Source organism: Lasioglossum baleicum, chromosome 1, assembly GCF_051020765.1.
Source record: "Lasioglossum baleicum chromosome 1, iyLasBale1, whole genome shotgun sequence".
Classification (NCBI taxonomy): domain Eukaryota; kingdom Metazoa; phylum Arthropoda; class Insecta; order Hymenoptera; family Halictidae; genus Lasioglossum; species Lasioglossum baleicum.
In genome coordinates this window covers 1,009,845-1,028,690 of record NC_134929.1, presented here as the reverse complement: position 1 = coordinate 1,028,690, position 18,846 = coordinate 1,009,845, and the positions used below count along the sequence as shown (strand labels likewise).

At 37.9% G+C, this 18,846-nt stretch overlaps 1 protein-coding gene across 16 annotated transcripts in view; it reads right to left on the bottom strand.

The window, feature by feature from the left end:
* LOC143210125 (uncharacterized) overlaps positions 1-18,846 on the bottom strand; it is a 957,580-nt gene that overhangs the window by 291,789 nt on the left and 646,945 nt on the right. For all 16 annotated transcript variants that reach the window (XR_013009198.1, XM_076426766.1, XM_076426793.1 and 13 more), the window contains one exon: positions 10,759-10,856. Coding sequence is in view for 15 of the 16 variants with exons in the window: in XM_076426766.1 (XP_076282881.1) it covers positions 10,759-10,856 (98 nt within the window). In the remaining variant the exon portion in view is untranslated. The remainder of the gene's footprint in view (positions 1-10,758; positions 10,857-18,846) is intronic.

Below are 18,846 nucleotides of genomic sequence, written 5' to 3'. Positions count from 1 at the left end.
CGGAGGTGCGGGAACGGTACAGCCAGATCGACTCCGACATCGAGGCACTCGAGAAAACTCTCGAGGGTCTCGAGTTGGCCCTCCGTCCGCCGACCAAGGCCAACGTGGAAGTCCCGGTCGACGACCTACTGGGACCTCTCGCCGAAGAGGAGAGTAATTTAAAGCTCCTCCTCACTCCCGAGCCCGTAGCAGTGGAGAAGGGCACCATGACGGAGGAACTACCCGTCAAACCAGAAGAGGAGCCATTAATAGTCCGGCCGGAACTGGACAGTTGCTACCAGGCGGTAGCAAACGATTTCGGCAAGGCCAGGCAACACCTTCGGGCCTTGAGGACCTATTTCCGGCACCCGCCAAAAACGGAACCAAAGTGCCCCGTTTGCGAAGCTAGAAAGTCAGAGCACCAACTAAAAGAACTCCCGATCTCGACTCCCGCATTGACAGCGCAGCCTACCAAGGAGAAACAGCCCCAGCAAGAGACCAAGGAGGTACCCCTGTACCACAAGCCCCGCCGCGTCCTCCCAAACTGGAAACAGTTCGAGAGGATGGTGGAGGGAACAGGATCCAGCAAAGCGAAGGACCCAGACGCTTGCTGGAATTGTGGCAAATATGGCCACGTACGCAGTCAATGCGAAGAAGAAGTGGAACCGCACTGCTTTAAATGCGGCCAGCCCGGGGAGTCGGTGCGCACGTGCCCAACGTGCGGGCCAGCCTGGAAAGTCATGAATGAGGAGTATCGAGAAAAGATCGGCGCGCCCAAAAGGATCTACCGGTCCGAGTAAAATCTGGAAGGGACAGTTTGAGTCCAGGGGAGGCCAAAACTTATCGAATAACCAATACGAGCATTTATTTTCGCAAGAGACAGGTCTGGGGGAGTTCCGAATCAATCTCGACTGATACCGCCAGAAGGCCGGAAAAAGAGAATTATTTACGTTGAATATCGAATCAGTATCATTTTGTTTAGTCTAGATCTAAGTTTCGTACGGACACAATCCAATGATTGTAAATCCGCAGCAGCGGAAAGTTGACAGTCCCGACCGTTAGGCGGGAATAAATAAAGTTTATATTTTCGTATTTAACCAGCGGAAAAATTTATTGCGAGTTTGCGAACCTTCTCCCTCCGTTTTTGTGTTGTGAACAGGTCTCGTCCGAAGTAGAAGGAAAAAGCATGAAGAAGATAGCGGTTATCGAAGGGTAAGAATTGGGTATGTGTTTGTCCACTGGTGGAGGCTCTACTGTAAAGGTTGACTTCCGAAGGGAATGCTCTTATTTGGCGAGCCATAAAGTCACAGAGTCGACAAGCCACGGGGCAGTCCGGTCCATTTTTAAGGGGGGGGGAGTTATGACGTTGCAAGCGTGCGACGTCACTTCGCCGTTTGAACGCGGTCAAACAGCCGAATTACGTGTGGACCGGACCGACCTTTTTCGGTTACGTAAGCCACCCGCAGGCCATAAGAGCACTCCGAGAGGAAAATCTTCCGATTTCGTGCACCGTACTAATGCCATCTGTTGTGCGTACGGAGTACGACGTTTCAGGCAATTATCGATCATAAAGAAAGCGTACGAGTCCGAAAAGGTGCCGAAGGATCAAAGACCGAATAAAAGGATGGCCAACGAACAAATCCGGCGCCGGAAGCAGCAAAACAAGTCATCACACACGGGCGAACAAACCCGGAGGCGCCGTCGTGGGACGAAGAGATCCTATTGCGAACAGCAGCATTCACGGGTCCCGCCGCCGTCTCATCCCGCTCAACTAGGATCTCAGCGTGGGTGGTGTGTCGAATTGGCTGCCGAGGATTATGCGAACCGCTCGCCGAGGGCGAGCGGGAATTCAAAGGTCGCGGTAAATTAAGTGGTCGCGTAAAGTCTGGGGCCCTAGGACTTTTTCGTAGTTGCGATCCTGCGACAACCTAGTTGCGTTGCGTACGGCACCTATCGGAAAATTCGGCAATACGCTCGGAGTGGGGGGAACCAGGATCGATGCGTTCCGTCGATGCGGATCGAGGAACCACTGTCGCACAGAGGCTCATCGAGTATAGTCGCGTTTCGCTTCAACTAATCTCGTCCTTGCAACTACCGAATACCGCTTAGTTTCGCGTCGCGGGTGGCTTTTCCGGATCCAGCTCGGAATTTCGGTCGAGGGGCAACCTTCAGCGAAGCCTACGAAGTCCATCGGTAGCGGCTAGCGTGAATATCGTCAACGGTAAGCCGATTCTGTGATTCCTCGATTCGTTAATCGTGGTGGCTCGTGTTATTCGCGCGAGGACGACACGTGTTCGCCTCGTCCTCGGAGATTTCGTAAGGGCCGAGGCGCAGGGCGCCTCGAGCCTTCGCTCGCGTCCTCCTCAAGGACGCTGTGAGCCTTCGCGACAAGAATTCCCTTAATTTCGTAAATCGGAAGTCTTCCTCGGGAGTTGTGTCGGTATCGAATTAGTCTCGAATAGTCTTCGGTTCGGATAGTCGGCGACGGTAGAAGCGTAGGCGGAATTACGCGTGAACCGCGGCGGTCTACGCGCCTCGAATCCCGCGTACGGCCGTGGATTATCCATCGCACGTCGGCAATTTCGCTTCGTCTCGGACTCTCGCGACAGTCGTAGGAATTGCGCCGTTCATCCGCGCCTCGCGGAATCTTGTATCGACGAACAAATCGAATATTGTACCGTAGCATCGTACGTCCGCGATAGAATCACGTTAGACTAACGCGCTCAGCGAACGATCATCTTCCGCTAAAGTGTACAAGGAGCGCGGGCTCCCGGTTCGCGGCCTCGTGGCCGCTCGCCTGTATCTTTTACTTTCGTGACCATTAAAGATTAAGAGCCAATTCCGTTTGTTGATTCTTCACCTGCGAGATCCGTCCTGCCGTGAGGACTGTCCCCGTTATCTCCTGCGCTCGAATCATCTGGCCGTTCGCGTCATTATTTCAGACCGCGTTTCGTGGAGGCTTGACTCTCGGACTCGGCTTCCCCGAGTTCGAGGTCACCATCGTGTTTCGCGTGGTATTTTCTCAATACCTGGCGCCCGAACTAACGTCGCGTTGTTCGTTCAAGCCTCCACCGAGTTCCGCCTTTGCACCGAGAGGACCGTGTCCGCACGGCCGCGCACGGCCCGGTCTCAGAGCCTATAAAATCTCGGGGTTGACCGTTTTTCGTCGGCCATAAAACCGTTCGAAAAAGGGACAACGTCGCAACATATAGATAAGTATATTGTTACAAATATATTGTTATGTATTACTGTATATATTAGTGTTATACGTATATGCGTGATTGTATTGTATTATACTATGTACCTAATGTGTTTGTAATAAATGGAATTTTTATCAATTTAAATGTTAAATTAAAATTAAATTTAAATGTCCTATAAACCTCATATAAATGTCCTGCGTCCTGAATATATCCAGCCGTACATCCAAATAACATCCGTATGTTTCCAGATACGTCAGACGATTGTTTAAACAGTTAAATTTTTATTATTTGATCAAATGTTTAAACCAATAATATTTGATTACTTAAACGATTGTTAAAACAAATAAATATTTATTATTTAAACAATTTTCGTCATGTACAACAAACAAATATAAACAATTATCATGTTATTTGACGAGAAAATATTGTTTTAAATATTACTGACAAATAAATCGAATTACTTTATTAATATCATATTTTTCCTTTCTTTTACCAATTACACTTGTACGTACTTATTACCACGTTTTTATTAGCTCGCTTTCTTGTTTGTTTGTCTGTTTGTCTGTTTGTTCGGTGGCAAATTTTGCAATTGATTTTAAACTAACTTCCTGATGAGCTAGAGACTTGAAATCGGTTACATGGCTCAGAACTAGATGACAATACATTATTCAAAAAAAAATTTTTTAAAAGTCTATCCGTTTCGGAGAAATAACAATTAAATATTTGCCTGTTCACCTCCCCGCGAAACCCTACGTCCACGTGTTCAGCGCTCCCTACTCCACTAGGCGTTCCCACTCTGACTCATCCCCACTCCACTGAACGTCGAACCTTTATCTTTGACATTTTACCATGGCGTTTGTTTTCGATAGGACGGGGTTGCAATACCGTCTGAAATTTACTACGTGTCTCTGTTATAATCTCATAAAAATGTTTAAAATCGATTCAAAAATTTCACACACACAAGACTAAAAAGCAGAAAATAATTATTTAAAAATTATTTAAATAAAAATAAATTTTTTAAAAATACCACGTTTTTAAAATGGACTAAAAAGTATAAAATAATTTTTCCTAGCCCCGTACAGATTCCTAACCACGTACAGATAATCCTGAAAATTTGTGATTGTGAATTTTTAACATCTACGCAAATACTTGTAAGATTTAAAACGAAAAACGTGGGGCGCAAGATAATAGTAAGGAGTGTAGAGAGTAGAAGCCGTTGAGAAATCTCACACAACAGTTCATATCATTTGCGAAGCAATAAAATTTTTAGTAATTTAGGTGAACTATTCATGCATCAATTATCTATTGCATGCGCCCCACGTTTTTCGTTTTAAATCTTACAAGTATTTGCGTAGATGTTAAAAATTCACAATCACAAATTTTCAGGATTATCTGTACGTGGTTAGGAATCTGTACGGGGCTAGGAAAAATTATTTTATACTTTTTAGTCCATTTTAAAAACGTGGTATTTTTAAAAAATTTATTTTTATTTAAATAATTTTTTAACATAGGCATAAGAGAGATTATTACGCATAAGAATTTGGCGGACTAAATATAGTTATCTGCGTATTATATATAGTTTATAAGCGTATTGTAAGATATAAACAACGTTGTGACGTAGTTCCTTCTATATAAAGGTGCGCGAATCTCAGCGGCTAGACGCAAGGCGTCTACCTTAGGCCGCTAGAAAACCTCAACAATGGAGGGAATATTTCCCTGATATGAAGGTTTAACGAGCACGGGGGGACCGAAGACTTCACCCGGGGCCGTCAGGCTACTGGAAGAAGCCACGAGATTCGCTAAGCACCTGAATAGAAAAACGAAAGAAAGAAAGGGAAAAACAACGAATTCTGGAGAGAAGGAAGATAGCAAGAGAGGCGAAAAGGTTATGAGACCGAAGTGGATCATCCCACAAACGGATGCATTGCTGGTACAAGTTAAAGATGGCGATGACTTCTCCAATGTGTGCAAGATGATTAAGGAGAATATGAGCGACTACGAAGGAATTAAAAGAATTAGAAAGTTCCAAATGGGTCATGTGCTTATAGAACTTCTGAAGGTGGAGGATTTGGACTCTATCAAGACACGAGTGGAAACGGCACTATCAGACAATTATGCCGTTCGGATATTAGAAAAACGATTTGATGTTGAAATACGGGATTTAGATCCTCCAATTGGAAAATCCGAAGTGCTTGCCACTTTGGAGAATGAATTTAAATTTGCACAACAAGAGATGAAAATGAAAGTTATGAGAAAAACGAAGATTGGTTCTTAAGTCGCAGTAGTGGAGTTGCCGGTTAAACACCTTAAGGGCATTATGTCAAAAACCAAAAAACGAATGAAAAGAAGACGAGAAATAAAAGGCAGATCGGATGTACCAAGCCTTCCTGCGGTCCGCAGGTATGCGACGGTATACAGGCGGATTCTGCAAAAACAGGGATTCAAGGCCCATGAAGGGTGCCAGCGGCCGCGTGCCAAAAGATACGTTTTTATTCGATTATATGGATAATGGAGGGGTTCACATTATTAAGTATCCTCGGAAAATCAGTAGGGACGAGGTTCAGTATCGTGTCAACCAGCGACGAAACAACACAATTACTTGTTCAGAAACAATACTAATCAAGCGACATTCGCGAGTCGACGCGTCCGCGGTCTAACAGGGCTCAAGCCTTACAACCTTGAGTGGAACAATTGTCCGCGCGGCACTCGTGAGTGTCCACAAACCAACATCGCTCGTACAGTACGTTATGGGTATGAGTAATGAAATATCTCAATCTCAAGGTACGTCTTATAGTCGAATGAAACGAACCACTAATAATAAAGAGATTCCTTCACTGTAAGTCCGCCATGATACCATAAGACTTCTGTTTGAAACATTCTGCGTATAACAAACAGTTCGCGAGTAATTTAACTCGCTTCGTATGTGAGAATGAAGCAGGTGTGGCGTAATAGTTCTGAGATGGAGTTATAACAGTCCTTAATAAATTATATGGCGCCGTAGTGTTTGAAACGCAGGAAGTGACCTCCTGCGATATAGTACATAGTTTCAGATTGTTTGTGGTTTACATTATTCTCCAATATAAAAATGTTCGAAACAAGGATCGATACTGGCGCTATTGCCTTTAAATGTGCATAATTAGTTATAAAGTTGATGTGAAATGTTTCATTGTGTTATAATGTGCGTTAAATATAAGTTTCTGTTTTAATCAGAGACTAAAAATAACAGTTATTCTAACATTTTCTACGATAAAAATCATTAAGAAAATGTTGATTATTATTTAAATTTAAAATAATGTACACAAAATATAAAGAAAAAAATTCAAAGAACAAAATGATTAAAAATATTTATTTTTATACTTTTTGGTTACGAATACCAGTTGTTAGTGTTCAAAAAATTGGATCCTCCTCGATAACTGTTATCGATGAGAGAAATTTATTCCTATCGCTCATAACAGTTATCGATGAGAGAAGTTCATTTCGATCGCTCATTACAGTCATCGATGATCGAATTTCATTTCACTTGTTCATAATAATTATTGATGAGAAAATTCATTTTGGTTGCTTATTTAATTATCGAGTTGTCTACTCTTTTTCGGATGGAGCATGCCTGTGAAATTCATTGAGAAGGTTTCGTACAACAAGATGAATCGATAGACCATAAGAACAATACAAAATCTGTTTGTTTGACACATTAAATTTTGATTGTAGCAATTAACGTTACGAATAAAAAGTTTATGAAATAATTGATTGTCTACCATGTGAAAGTTGTACTATTTAATAATAACTATTACAAATTTCCTTCATCAATAAGTGTAATGAGCGATCGAAATTAACGTCTCTCATTAATAACTGTTATGAGCGATCGAAATAAATTTCTATTATCGACAACTGTTATGAGCGATGGAAATAAATTTCTCTCATTGATAACTGTTATAAGGTTAACTGTTATAACATTGATAACTCTCAACGATAACATTTACCAACAAGAGAAAAAATTTTCGGTTACTTATAAACCTTATTTGTAACCAATACGATTTTAGTTGATGAAATACTTGATGAAATTCTATGACTTTTTCTTTTTGGTTATAACAGTTGTGGTCCCTGGTTTTAATTAATGGCTAGCTGACCTTGTGTAGACAAGTAAAGACAAACTAATGTGACGAACAGAAAGTTTTGAACTAGTCGAGTTATTATCATCTAAGAAAATTCTTCTTTAATTATAAAACAGTTTTAATTATTTGTTTTCGTGATTACAGCGATTTTATAGCAAAGTATAGGCTAAAGTCCCGGTTTCGGTCAAATCGGATCAAGCTCAAATTTGCACGTAGCCTCATTTTGCATTAAAAACATGTTTCCTAAGAGGATTTTTGCCTACTCGAAAAAATTTCTTATCATTTTAGTGTAATTTTCTACCTTACCGACATAATTTTTTCTACCGTATATGTATGTGTTTTAGGGTGGGGGAAGGACGAACCCCCTGCATTAATGCAACATGAGGCTACGTGCAAAACTTGAGCTCAATCCGAGTCGATCGGTTTTCGAGACTTCAGCCGAAGTGGTGTACAATTTAATACCAACGATTTATGAGGCAGTTTCGATAAACTAACACAGAAATGTTTCGACCGAAGTTAATCAGTAGACTGCGGATCTTTGTGCATTTATGAAGAAATTCGTTGGGTGAAATATGCAACAGTAAACGATTAGAAAAATTTCAGAATATCGTAATCTTGTTTTTAATGTAACAAAGTCATTAAGGGATGAAATCAATTTTTATTTTATTCCTGCTTCGCGCGCACAATCAATGCAGAACATTTTTATTTTGCATAAAGATCCGCAGTCTATTAATCAGTTTTTAATTGTTTACAGAGATTTTTTAAAAGGATTTCATTTTACTCATTAAACATTTCAAGGTCACCCTGACTTTAAATCGCAGTATGTGTAACTGACTGCATAGTTTTATGGACGATTTTATGACGAATCAACGACGTACGGTACTGTAACCTTGAATTGACTTTGAACTAAGAAATTGGTACTAATTGTAAGTAGCAACTTTTTCTTCTTCTCTCTCACAGAAATCCTTCTCAAAAGAATGCAATTTGAACAAAATGTTCAAATTGCATTCAATCTTATGCAAAACAACATTTTGCTTTTAAGAGATTTTAATGTGTAGCTATATATGTATAAAGAATAATGGCGAATGACAGACCATTAGGAATTGACAAATTTTACGACAACTTAGTAACAGACTGTTTAATTTCTTAGTTCAAGGTCAACTCAAGGTTTTAGTGTGTAGATTTATAAACAATACTATTATTATACAGCCATTATATTACACATGCCACCATGGTTGCCATATTCTGCGGGAACCAGGCCCCTTACCACTGCGCCCCTCGCCCATCAGCGCCGCTGAGCCCGCCCCACTCGTCCCACTAACACTGACGCGTACCGCGTGGAGCAAGCTAAGTTAGCGGTACGCGTCAGTGTTAGTGGGAAGACTGTAAGGGCGCGGCGGTAAGGGGCCTGGTTCCCGGGGAATATGGCAACCGTGCATGCCACCTTGATTTACGCCATTAAACTACGTATGTTGAAAAATTATTAGTTTGGGAGATATTTTAATTTAAATATTGCTAAGGAAATCCCACCCTCCACGCCACAATTAATGAAACTTCATTTATTTAATAACATGGTCCAACAAATTTCAACTTTTTTTTGTATATCGATTCCCACTATGCGATTCTTATAGTGTTTTTCGCGCTGATTCCGAATTTATCCTTAATTTCCCTTCTAGACTTACAGTTTCTGAGAAAATTGAGTTTTTAAAAAATACATGTTTTTCAACTTTGAACAAATATTGTGATGTTATTATAAAAGATTGTTCTTTACAGCAAAAGATTCTACAGACTTTCCCGAATCCAGTGATATTCAATACTAATACCCTATGATTGTTTAAACATGTTTAAACAAGCATTAAAGACGGAGAGACACCACTTTTGCACCAAATTTTATTATTTTCCTTTCATTTTTAACGCATGTCGGGCGAAGATATTTTGCTTTCTGGTTCGGTAAAAACGTCGACCATGCAAACTTGAAAGGGTGATTTTTCAAGATAAAAGTCTGCTTTTTCGCGTGGTGTAGTTCGATTTTCCGCTGGACCCTTTATTTTTTGAGATAAATTCAAAAATATCCTGAAAATTTGCTGCAAAAGTGTTGTCTCTTCGTCTTTAATGATTGTTTAAACATGTTTAAACATTCATAATGTATTAGTATTAGATATCACTGTATTCGGGAAAGTCTACAGAATCTTTTGCTGTAAAGAACAATTCAATATCTTTTATAATAACATCACAATATTTGTTCAAAGTTGAAAAATATGTCTTGTTTAAAACACAATTTTCTCAAAAATTGTATGTCTAGGAGAAAGATTAAGGACAGATTTGGAATCAGCGCGAAAAACTCTATAAGAATCGCATAGTGGGAATCGAAATACTTTTTGGCTGTTGAACAGTGTAATTATTTAGAAAACGGGTTCAATGTAACGTCCATTTACATCTCGTTCCTTTATACTTTATATCGAGCTATGAAGTCGATGAAGTTTCCTACACTTTGTCGCACGAGAGTCCGGACTCATTTCGCGCAGCTTGGAAGATGGTGGAGGCGCAGCGAGCCTATCATCTGTCACCCCACTACCCACTCCCCACTTTCTTGAACCAATTAGGGCGAAGATACGCAGCGACGAACGAAAACTGGTCTTTACGCGATTCCGGTCTCTCGTGGGACAAAGTGTAGCAATATTAAAATTAAAATATCTCCTAAACGAATCATTTTTCGACATGGGTGGGTTAATACTTTTTCATAGAGAATAAAAAGTTACATTGTTTGGTGCATAACGAAATATACAGTTCCATTAAAAAAATCATAGTTGACCTTCATAAGTCTTTGACGCGTCCGCCTACAAAAAAACTAATAACACCAGTATGCGCATCTCTTGAAACCATTTAATATCCATTTGAAACATTTCTCGCTGCGTGTAATAATTAGACTGCGGATCTTTATGCAAAATAAAAAATGTTCGCATTTATTGCAGGACACAGGAGCCAAGTAAAAATTGTATTCTTATTTTACTTATCCTATTAAGCTGAAACTAACACATTGATGTACTTAAATATTTTTTACATGTCCACTGCTTTAAATTGTACGTACCCATCTAGTAATAATCATGACGAAAATCAAGGTGGTAATATATGGTGCGACACCCTGTACATTCATTGACTTGTAATTGACATGGAACTTTTTTTCTTTCTAATGGTGCAATTTGTATACCATTGCAAAATGATTAACTTTTGTTCGAAACAGTTCTTTGTCAGACTATCGGAATGCCTCAAAAGTTGTCGGGACTAAATTGTAGATCACCCTGTACGTGTATTAATACAAAGTTTTATCAAAATTGCAGGTGTTGAATCTGGAGATTTTACTTATTAGTTTTATCATTACTGAAGTGAAATTCTAATTTGCTTACAACAGGATTGATTAACGAAGATTAATTTTTCAACTATTTGTTACTTAATTTGTTTCAACTTACTTGCGTGTAGGGCTGTGGATGCTGAGAAGAAGGCGGGGGAGGAGGAAGAGGGCCGCCAGTTACCGCTGCATCCTGCTGAGGGGATGTTCGCGGCGGCTCTAAAACATTTAACCATTTCATGTTCGCATGAATTATTTGTCCTATTAAATGCATAACGTAATTAATGTCAATGGTTCATTTATTATGAACTTGGTGCATACCGCACTTTCGATGCAAAACAGACACGACTCAACGAAAACTTCTTTGAGGACATAATAAGCAAACTGCGAATTTTTAAGTAAAATACTCTGCATCAGACATTTTCTACAAGAGAAAGGAGCTAGATAAAAATATCTTCCCGTTTCATAATTATAGCCAGTTAAAAGAAATACAACCATATTCTTAAATGTTTTCTGTAATGTTTTAAATTTCACCTACAGATTTTTGTTATATACATAAAACCTGTAGTTTGATATTATAATTAGTTAGTATTTTGTTCACCAGTTTTTCAAACTAGAATAATAAATTTCGTATAATATTTTTAATTTTTAATATTGATTAAATATTTCTAAATTTCTGAAATATTTTTAAATTTCTTAAATGTGTTTCTATACATATATGGCAAATATCTGAAATATTACTGAATTTCTTAAATGTTTCTAAATTTCTGAAATATTTTCTACATGAATGAAATATCTCTTTTCTTAAATGTTTCTAAATTCCTGAAATATTTTCTTGATATTATTTCGAAATTATTCAAAGGTCAAACTTTGTGCATTAATTGCAAGACACAGCAGCTAAATATAAATTTATATTTTACACTAATAATTGTACACTGTATTGAAAATAATATAGTATTAATATTCTTACAGTCTTCTAATCTTCTCACTGTTTTAAATTGCACCTACATACTCATTTTTGTCATAAATGCATAAAATCCGGGTCTAGTAATAACATTACTCATTCCTTGAAACGAATAAATGCATTTATGATCATTAAACTGCAGATTTTACGCATTTATGGCAATAAATAAAAAGGTTAAATATAAAACAGTAAACACATTAGACGCATTTAAGAATACTGTTACATTATGTGCAATTTATTCAAATGATGAAACAAGGAAAAAAGTTCTCGTTCCTTGCAATCGATACAGAAAATTCTTATTTCACATAAAGGTCCGCAATTTAACGATTATGTTACACTAACTTCCGCTGAAAAGAGAAATTGTCGGCGATTCTAATAGTGACCCAAGGCCAGGTGCATATTCTGGTTTTTTAACACGCATTGCGGTGTTTCGGCGCAGCTGTTCGATTAGTTTCAGATTTCAGAACGTATTTTACGGCGCGGCGGTAGCGTGTTTGTTGCGCACCGAAAGAAAGAACGAACATATTGCCGCAGTGCGCACATTCTCACATGAACTAGGATGACAGCAAAATTCTTGGTAATTATTTACAATAGGGGATCCTCACCGATTTCTATGACCTTTTAATATGTTTATTTTATTGTAAACGGACCGAAGCCCTCTTACATAAATGTTTAAACAATAGAGAAAAGACTTTACGTAAAATAACAAAGAAGGGATATGCACAAAAACTCATGGTGCAAAAGGTATGGTATTATCCGATAATCCTACGTAATTGTCTTTTAAAAGTGTGTGAAGACCCACTAAAAAAACGATTACATATAGAGAGTGCTAGAGTTTGCAATAATGCGATTTATTGGATTAATTAATCTATAGGGTGTCCCAGACCACCCGTACCACCCATTTATAATCTATAAAATAGGTTATTTTCAAAAATTCAAAGTGTTTCTTTTATAAATCATACGTGCTCTATCAAATGGTGATATTTTTAACTTCCGGTTTCGGCCGGAAATAGGTGATTGAGACCGGAAGTTACATTTTTCAAATGGAACATGGTATTTTTTATTACGGATTTGGATTCTATGCGAAAAAACAATAAACTTCTGTCTGAAACATTTTTTCAAAAAATGTCATTTTATATCCTTTAAGTAACCTTCAAAATGAGTCCTTGCGAAATAATGTTTTCACTATCTGTGTAATATAGCCCAATTTTTTTATTCAAGCAATCAACTTTAATCAATAAAATATTTTCCACTTTGTTCGATGATCTTTTGCCATCTTTCTGGGTTATGCCAAGAGCAGATGTCTCCTCGTTTAGCAATGACAACAAAAATAGATTGACTCGGTTTTGCACCGGTCCCTACAAGAAATGTTTACGTGGAATGATCTAGTATAGTATGTTTACATCTAGCACTGGTATGTTTACAAACTATTAGTCTACGTCTTAACACTCAGTTCTACGCAATCAGTTAAACGGAAAAGCACGCAAGTGAAGTAAGAATAAATATGAAGTCAATTGCTCCAAATTGTGCAAAAAAAGTCATTTCTCTTTTGAATGACAGCTTGTCAACGCGTAAGACGGCGAGAACTTGCAGGGTTAGTCAATCTACAGTGCAGAGAATAAGAAAAAATACTGTAAAAGTATATTATTAAATGTTGGAGGAAGACCAAAAATATTATCACCGCAGGATGAACGAAGGATTATACGGTTTATCACATCTGATGAAGCTTCAAGTTCCATTATGGCTGCAAAATTATTAAAAGAAGATACAAATATACAAATATGTCAGTGGACAGTACGAAGAACCCTCAAAGGAGCTGAGGTTAGAAGCATTAAGAACAAAAAGAAGCCAATGTTATCGAAAAGAAATATTAAACGTCGTTTGGAATTGGCTATAAAATATCAAAACTGGACAACTACTGACTGGGAACGGGTTATTTGGTCAGACGATACCAAAATTATGAGAATTTGTTCAGATGGCGTGTCTTGGTGCTCGATTCGTAAAAATGAAAGGTTAAACCACGACATGTGAAACGAACGTTAAAGCATGGAGGCGGATCCCTAATGTTCTGGAGGTGCCTAACAGCATTTGGTGTTGGATCACTGCATCGAATTAATGGCATCATGAATCAGTACATGTACAAGGATATTTTACAAGATCATCTCATAGATGCTGTTGAAAATATGCCTTTTGAAGAAAAAAATGTAATTTTCATGCATGACCGAGACCCTAAGCACACTGCTAAAAGTGTAAAAAATTGGCTCAATACTAAAAAATGTTCTGTTCTGGATTGGCCTGCACAGAGCCCCGACCTCAACCTGATAGAGAATCTATGGGGTTTACTAAAAAGACGACTTCGGGGGGGGGGGGGGGGATTCATATGACTCCCAACCAACTTCAATCACAGATTTGTATGATAGAATTCGAGAACAGTGGGAACAAATATCTCCGGATTATTGCAAAAAATTAGTAGAAAGTATGCCAAAGCGAATTAGTGCAGTTTTACAAGCACAAGGGTTGTGGACAAAATATTAAAAATAAATAATATATTAAATATTGCCAAGTATTGGACGTGGTGCAAAACGGAGTCAATCTATTTTTGTTGTCGTTGCTAAATGAGGAGACATTAATTATTGAAAATAATGTCTTAGGTTACTTCTAACTATGATAAAAATAATTATAATGTTGATTTTTTGTTATTCTTCTATATTCCTAGCAATAAATAATGATTTATATAAAACTTGTGGTTATTGGTTCAGTTTTGTCCTTGCTGTAGATCTCAATACACGTTCAGGTACGTAGAAATTGATTTGCATAAGGAGACACAGGGTCAATCAATGTGATTATTGGTAAACCTTACGTTAAGGCGAGGCATCTCAGATGACCTTGACATGTGTTGTCAAGGACAACATTCTGAACACCTTTGTCTATACATCTACCCGGCGCACAGTGGGACGAATGTACGAAAACCCGCGACATTGACTAAAATTTGAAGTTTATTATAAGACTTTGGTGGCATATATACTTGCTTCAGTGCATCTTGACGAGCGTCATCCACATATAGCAAATCGAAAAAACATTTTTTATGTGCTTTATAGTCGAAGAAAAAAAAATTCTATTATATAGTTTTCTTACGTTTATATTACAATAACCGTGAATGGAAAGATAAAAAAAACTTTGACGAATTTTTTTGTTCTACATTTATGAAGCAATAAAAAATTTTTTTTCGTTTTTTTCTTTGCAAATTTTTTTTATTTTTTGGAAATGGTCTGTTTTTCATTTTTAAAGAGTCCGTCAGGATTTGCCAAAAAACGGGCTTCATGGTCTTTTTCCTTTGGTATTATGTGAGAGAAATTCGTTCAGATTACACCCGACCACACCCGACCGCGATCGGCATTTGGGTTTAAAAAGTGGCGGGAACCTCCAAATAAGCAATACTGCTTTTAATACTGGCTTAACTGACTCCGATCGGGTTTAAATTTGATACAGGTACTTATTGATAGACACTTAACACCTTACCGACCGGTAGCCTATTTATCAGCTTTTTGTCCCCGACCACAGTGGGACGAATGTATCGAAATGCTGGACATCGCGTTTAGCATCCCTTTCAGTTTTTGTATCGCCTTGAGATTTTAAATATCCATGTTTTCAGTAGCATAGAATACGAATCTGGTCAAAAACTTTTTTGACCAACCAAAAAATTTTTTTTCAAATTGTTGGAAATAAGGAAAAATGACTCATTTATTTAGAAAATTCGCTACAAACAGGATGTATTTTTATATCCTATAATTTTTCGGACATGTTCTGTTGACAATTCATACTATTGAACCTCAGAAAATAATTTTTAAGTTAATATCATCAGATATCACTGATTCATTACATTTATAGAATTTAATTTTTGTCAGATAGGTTGTTGGTTTTAAAAAAATCATGATTTACCATAAGTACTTGGTACACCGCTCATTTTTCTTATTTCGTCAGAATCTTCAGGGTTGTTAAGAATTTTTTCTATTATTTTCGCCTTAAGCGTTTGGCCTTCGTTCCTTAAATTGAGTTTAGCCGCAAAAAGCAGTTCTTCGCTCGAAAAATTTCTTAATTCGTCCACTCGACGCATTTTGTGCCTCATTGAGCACTCGCCAAATGACTTGGGTGCTGTTTTACCTTCCGAACCACCAAAAAACTTATCAGGGTACGGAAATATTTGCGACAGCCATTTGTCATTCTTATTCAAAAGGCGCTTTTTATTATTATAGCTATTTGTCCATCTAAATTTTAAATGACTACAGAAAGTTGATAATTTCTCATCCAGAATTTCGAGTTGCGTTTCGGTAGGCGACGTTTTTTCCAACGTTTTTTCGATTTTTTTAAAACCAACAACCTATCTGACAACAATTAAATTCTATAAATGTAATGAATCAGTGATATTTGATGATATTAACTTAAAAATTATTTTCTGAGGTTCAATAGTATGAATTGTCAACAGAACATGTCCGAAAAATTATAGGATATAAAAATACATCCTGTTTTTAGCGAATTTTCTAAATAAATGAGTCATTTTTCCTTATTTCCAACAATTTGAAAAACAAATTTTTTGGTTGGTCAAAAAATTTTTTGACTTCAGATTCGTATTCTATGCTACTGAAAACATGGATATTTAAAATCTCAAGGCGATACAAAAACTTAAAGGGATGCAAAACGCGATACATTCGTCCCACTGCCACAGTGGGTTATTTCGCTGAAAAACGGGAATAAAATATTGTAGCGTTATTTATGGGCTCACGGTCACAAATAAGTAGGTCGTTGGATTTGTCTTGACGCCAGCTATAAGATTATGAAATAAAAATTGTACTTTAACATTTAAAAAATCAAAATAATTCTTATTTTTTGGCGAAAAAAATTTTTTATTTAAATTTTAAATATATAATTTTGTACATGTTTCAATACTGTTCAACTTTTATTGGAACCATTTTGTCGTCAGATTATCCGAACTCTTGAAAAGTAGTGATAATGGAATGCTTTGATTACTATGTACTGAGTTGAGATAGGTGTACAAACTCTTCACAGATTTTATTCTGTTATCATCTAAATTAGTATTGTTATTAATATTTCAACATTACCAATCATTCTGTAAGTTTTTTTTCGATTTCAAAACTTTATTGACGATTTTGGTATACAATTGAGCTGAATTGTGCACTCCTTCTGGTACCATTACACTCTATAAAGCTTTGCGATCATAGTCCAACAAAAAAATCTTCCGAATTTTTCCGAATTCGAGAGTTATAACTAATTTAAGTAGAAATGAGCATGGAAAGTCGCAGCGTACGCGTAGTACACCTGCACCGCAAACTCTCGCGGTCTAACGGAAAACTAAAATATAACATAAGAGAATATAATAGATGCTCTCAATAGTTTGCTCAGCACTCTATGATGGAACTGTTTTGACTGAATATTGCAAGGAAACGATTGAATCGAAGGCTCCTTTGCAGCAACAATGTAAACAAAGATCCTCGTAAGATCTCGTAGAGAATCGGGCGAACGCGTTCGACGGCGAGAGTTTGCGGTGCAGGTGTACTACGCGTACGCTGCGACTTTCCATGCTCATTTCTACTTAAATTAGTTATAACTCTCGAATTCGGAAAAATTCGGAAGATTTTTTTGTTGGACTATGATCGCAAAGCTTTATAGAGTGTAATGGTACCAGAAGGAGTGCACAATTCAGCTCAATTGTATACCAAAATCGTCAATAAAGTTTTGAAATCGAAAAAAAACTTACAGAATGATTGGTAATGTTGAAATATTAATAACAATACTAATTTAGATGATAACAGAATAAAATCTGTGAAGAGTTTGTACACCTATCTCAACTCAGTACATAGTAATCAAAGCATTCCATTATCACTACTTTTCAAGAGTTCGGATAATCTGACGACAAAATGGTTCCAATAAAAGTTGAACAGTATTGAAACATGTACAAAATTATATATTTAAAATTTAAATAAAAAATTTTTTTCGCCAAAAAATAAGAATTATTTTGATTTTTTAAATGTTAAAGTACAATTTTTATTTCATAATCTTATAGCTGGCGTCAAGACAAATCCAACGACCTACTTATTTGTGACCGTGAGCCCATAAATAACGCTACAATATTTTATTCCCGTTTTTCAGCGAAATACCCCACGCACTGTGCGGCGCTCGGACTTAGTTTCCGAAATAATTGCAAAAAACTATTGCTAGCACACTGAAATGAATTTTCCGTATTCGTGCACGCTCCGTGGCAATGTACAAAAGTACCAACGTGCCTGCTCCGGAGCAGCGTTTGTTTACTTTCTTTTTGTAAATACGCTGTGGAGATGAAAGAGAAAACAGGGTCTCACTCTGGTCATACGCGACGTCAGCAGATCACGACGGATTCACGGAGGATCAGCTCACCGAATCGACGTCCTCTTTGAACGGCCGTGCTAGGACAGCAGCATCTACGACTCGATAGGCACGAGCGCGACTCACTAGCTCGCGACGATGATGCTCGCCAAGCATCCCATCGTCCTCCTCGGATTCTGACTTGGATTATAGTAGAAAAGGGAACTCGTCAAGATTATCGTTGTTTACTGGCAAGAGAGTAATGTGGCGGCTAACCTTCTACGCTCGTCACAAGATGGACAGACAGTCAAAGACCTTTCCCGCTACTACCTGATCCGTCACCGATCCCTACATATACGTATACCGTCGTCAACCGCCTTCCGATATCCCAGAAAGGGACCTGAAGGGACCCAGAAGGGCAAGACCTGATAGATCCCATTCTAACTTACGGTTGTGAGATATGGTACAATATCAGTGCCTCTATAATAGAGATAATACGAGTTTTTGAAAGACGATGCCTCAGAGCTTGCCTTGGCTCGTATAGACCGGCTCACTCAAATTACAAAAGGCACATAAATAACGAAACCATATACAATAAAGCCAATATCAGCAGAATAGATAATTTTATAATTATTGGGTATGGGAATAAGTTTCCGCCCTTTTGGAGATGTCGTTGTACTCAAGTACCGATCGCGTACTTGATGCAACGTAGTACATGTTTTTGAAAGGTCTATGTCTAAGCTTCTAAACGCAGTTAGTGGCAATTGTTTGGAGCGTGAACAGCAGTCAATTTTGCGCGTCCAAAATGTCGACTTTTATTCCAAGTAAGCAGCATTTGCGGGAAGTTGTGTTGCATTATTTTGTGTTAAAGAAAGGTGCCGCGAAAAC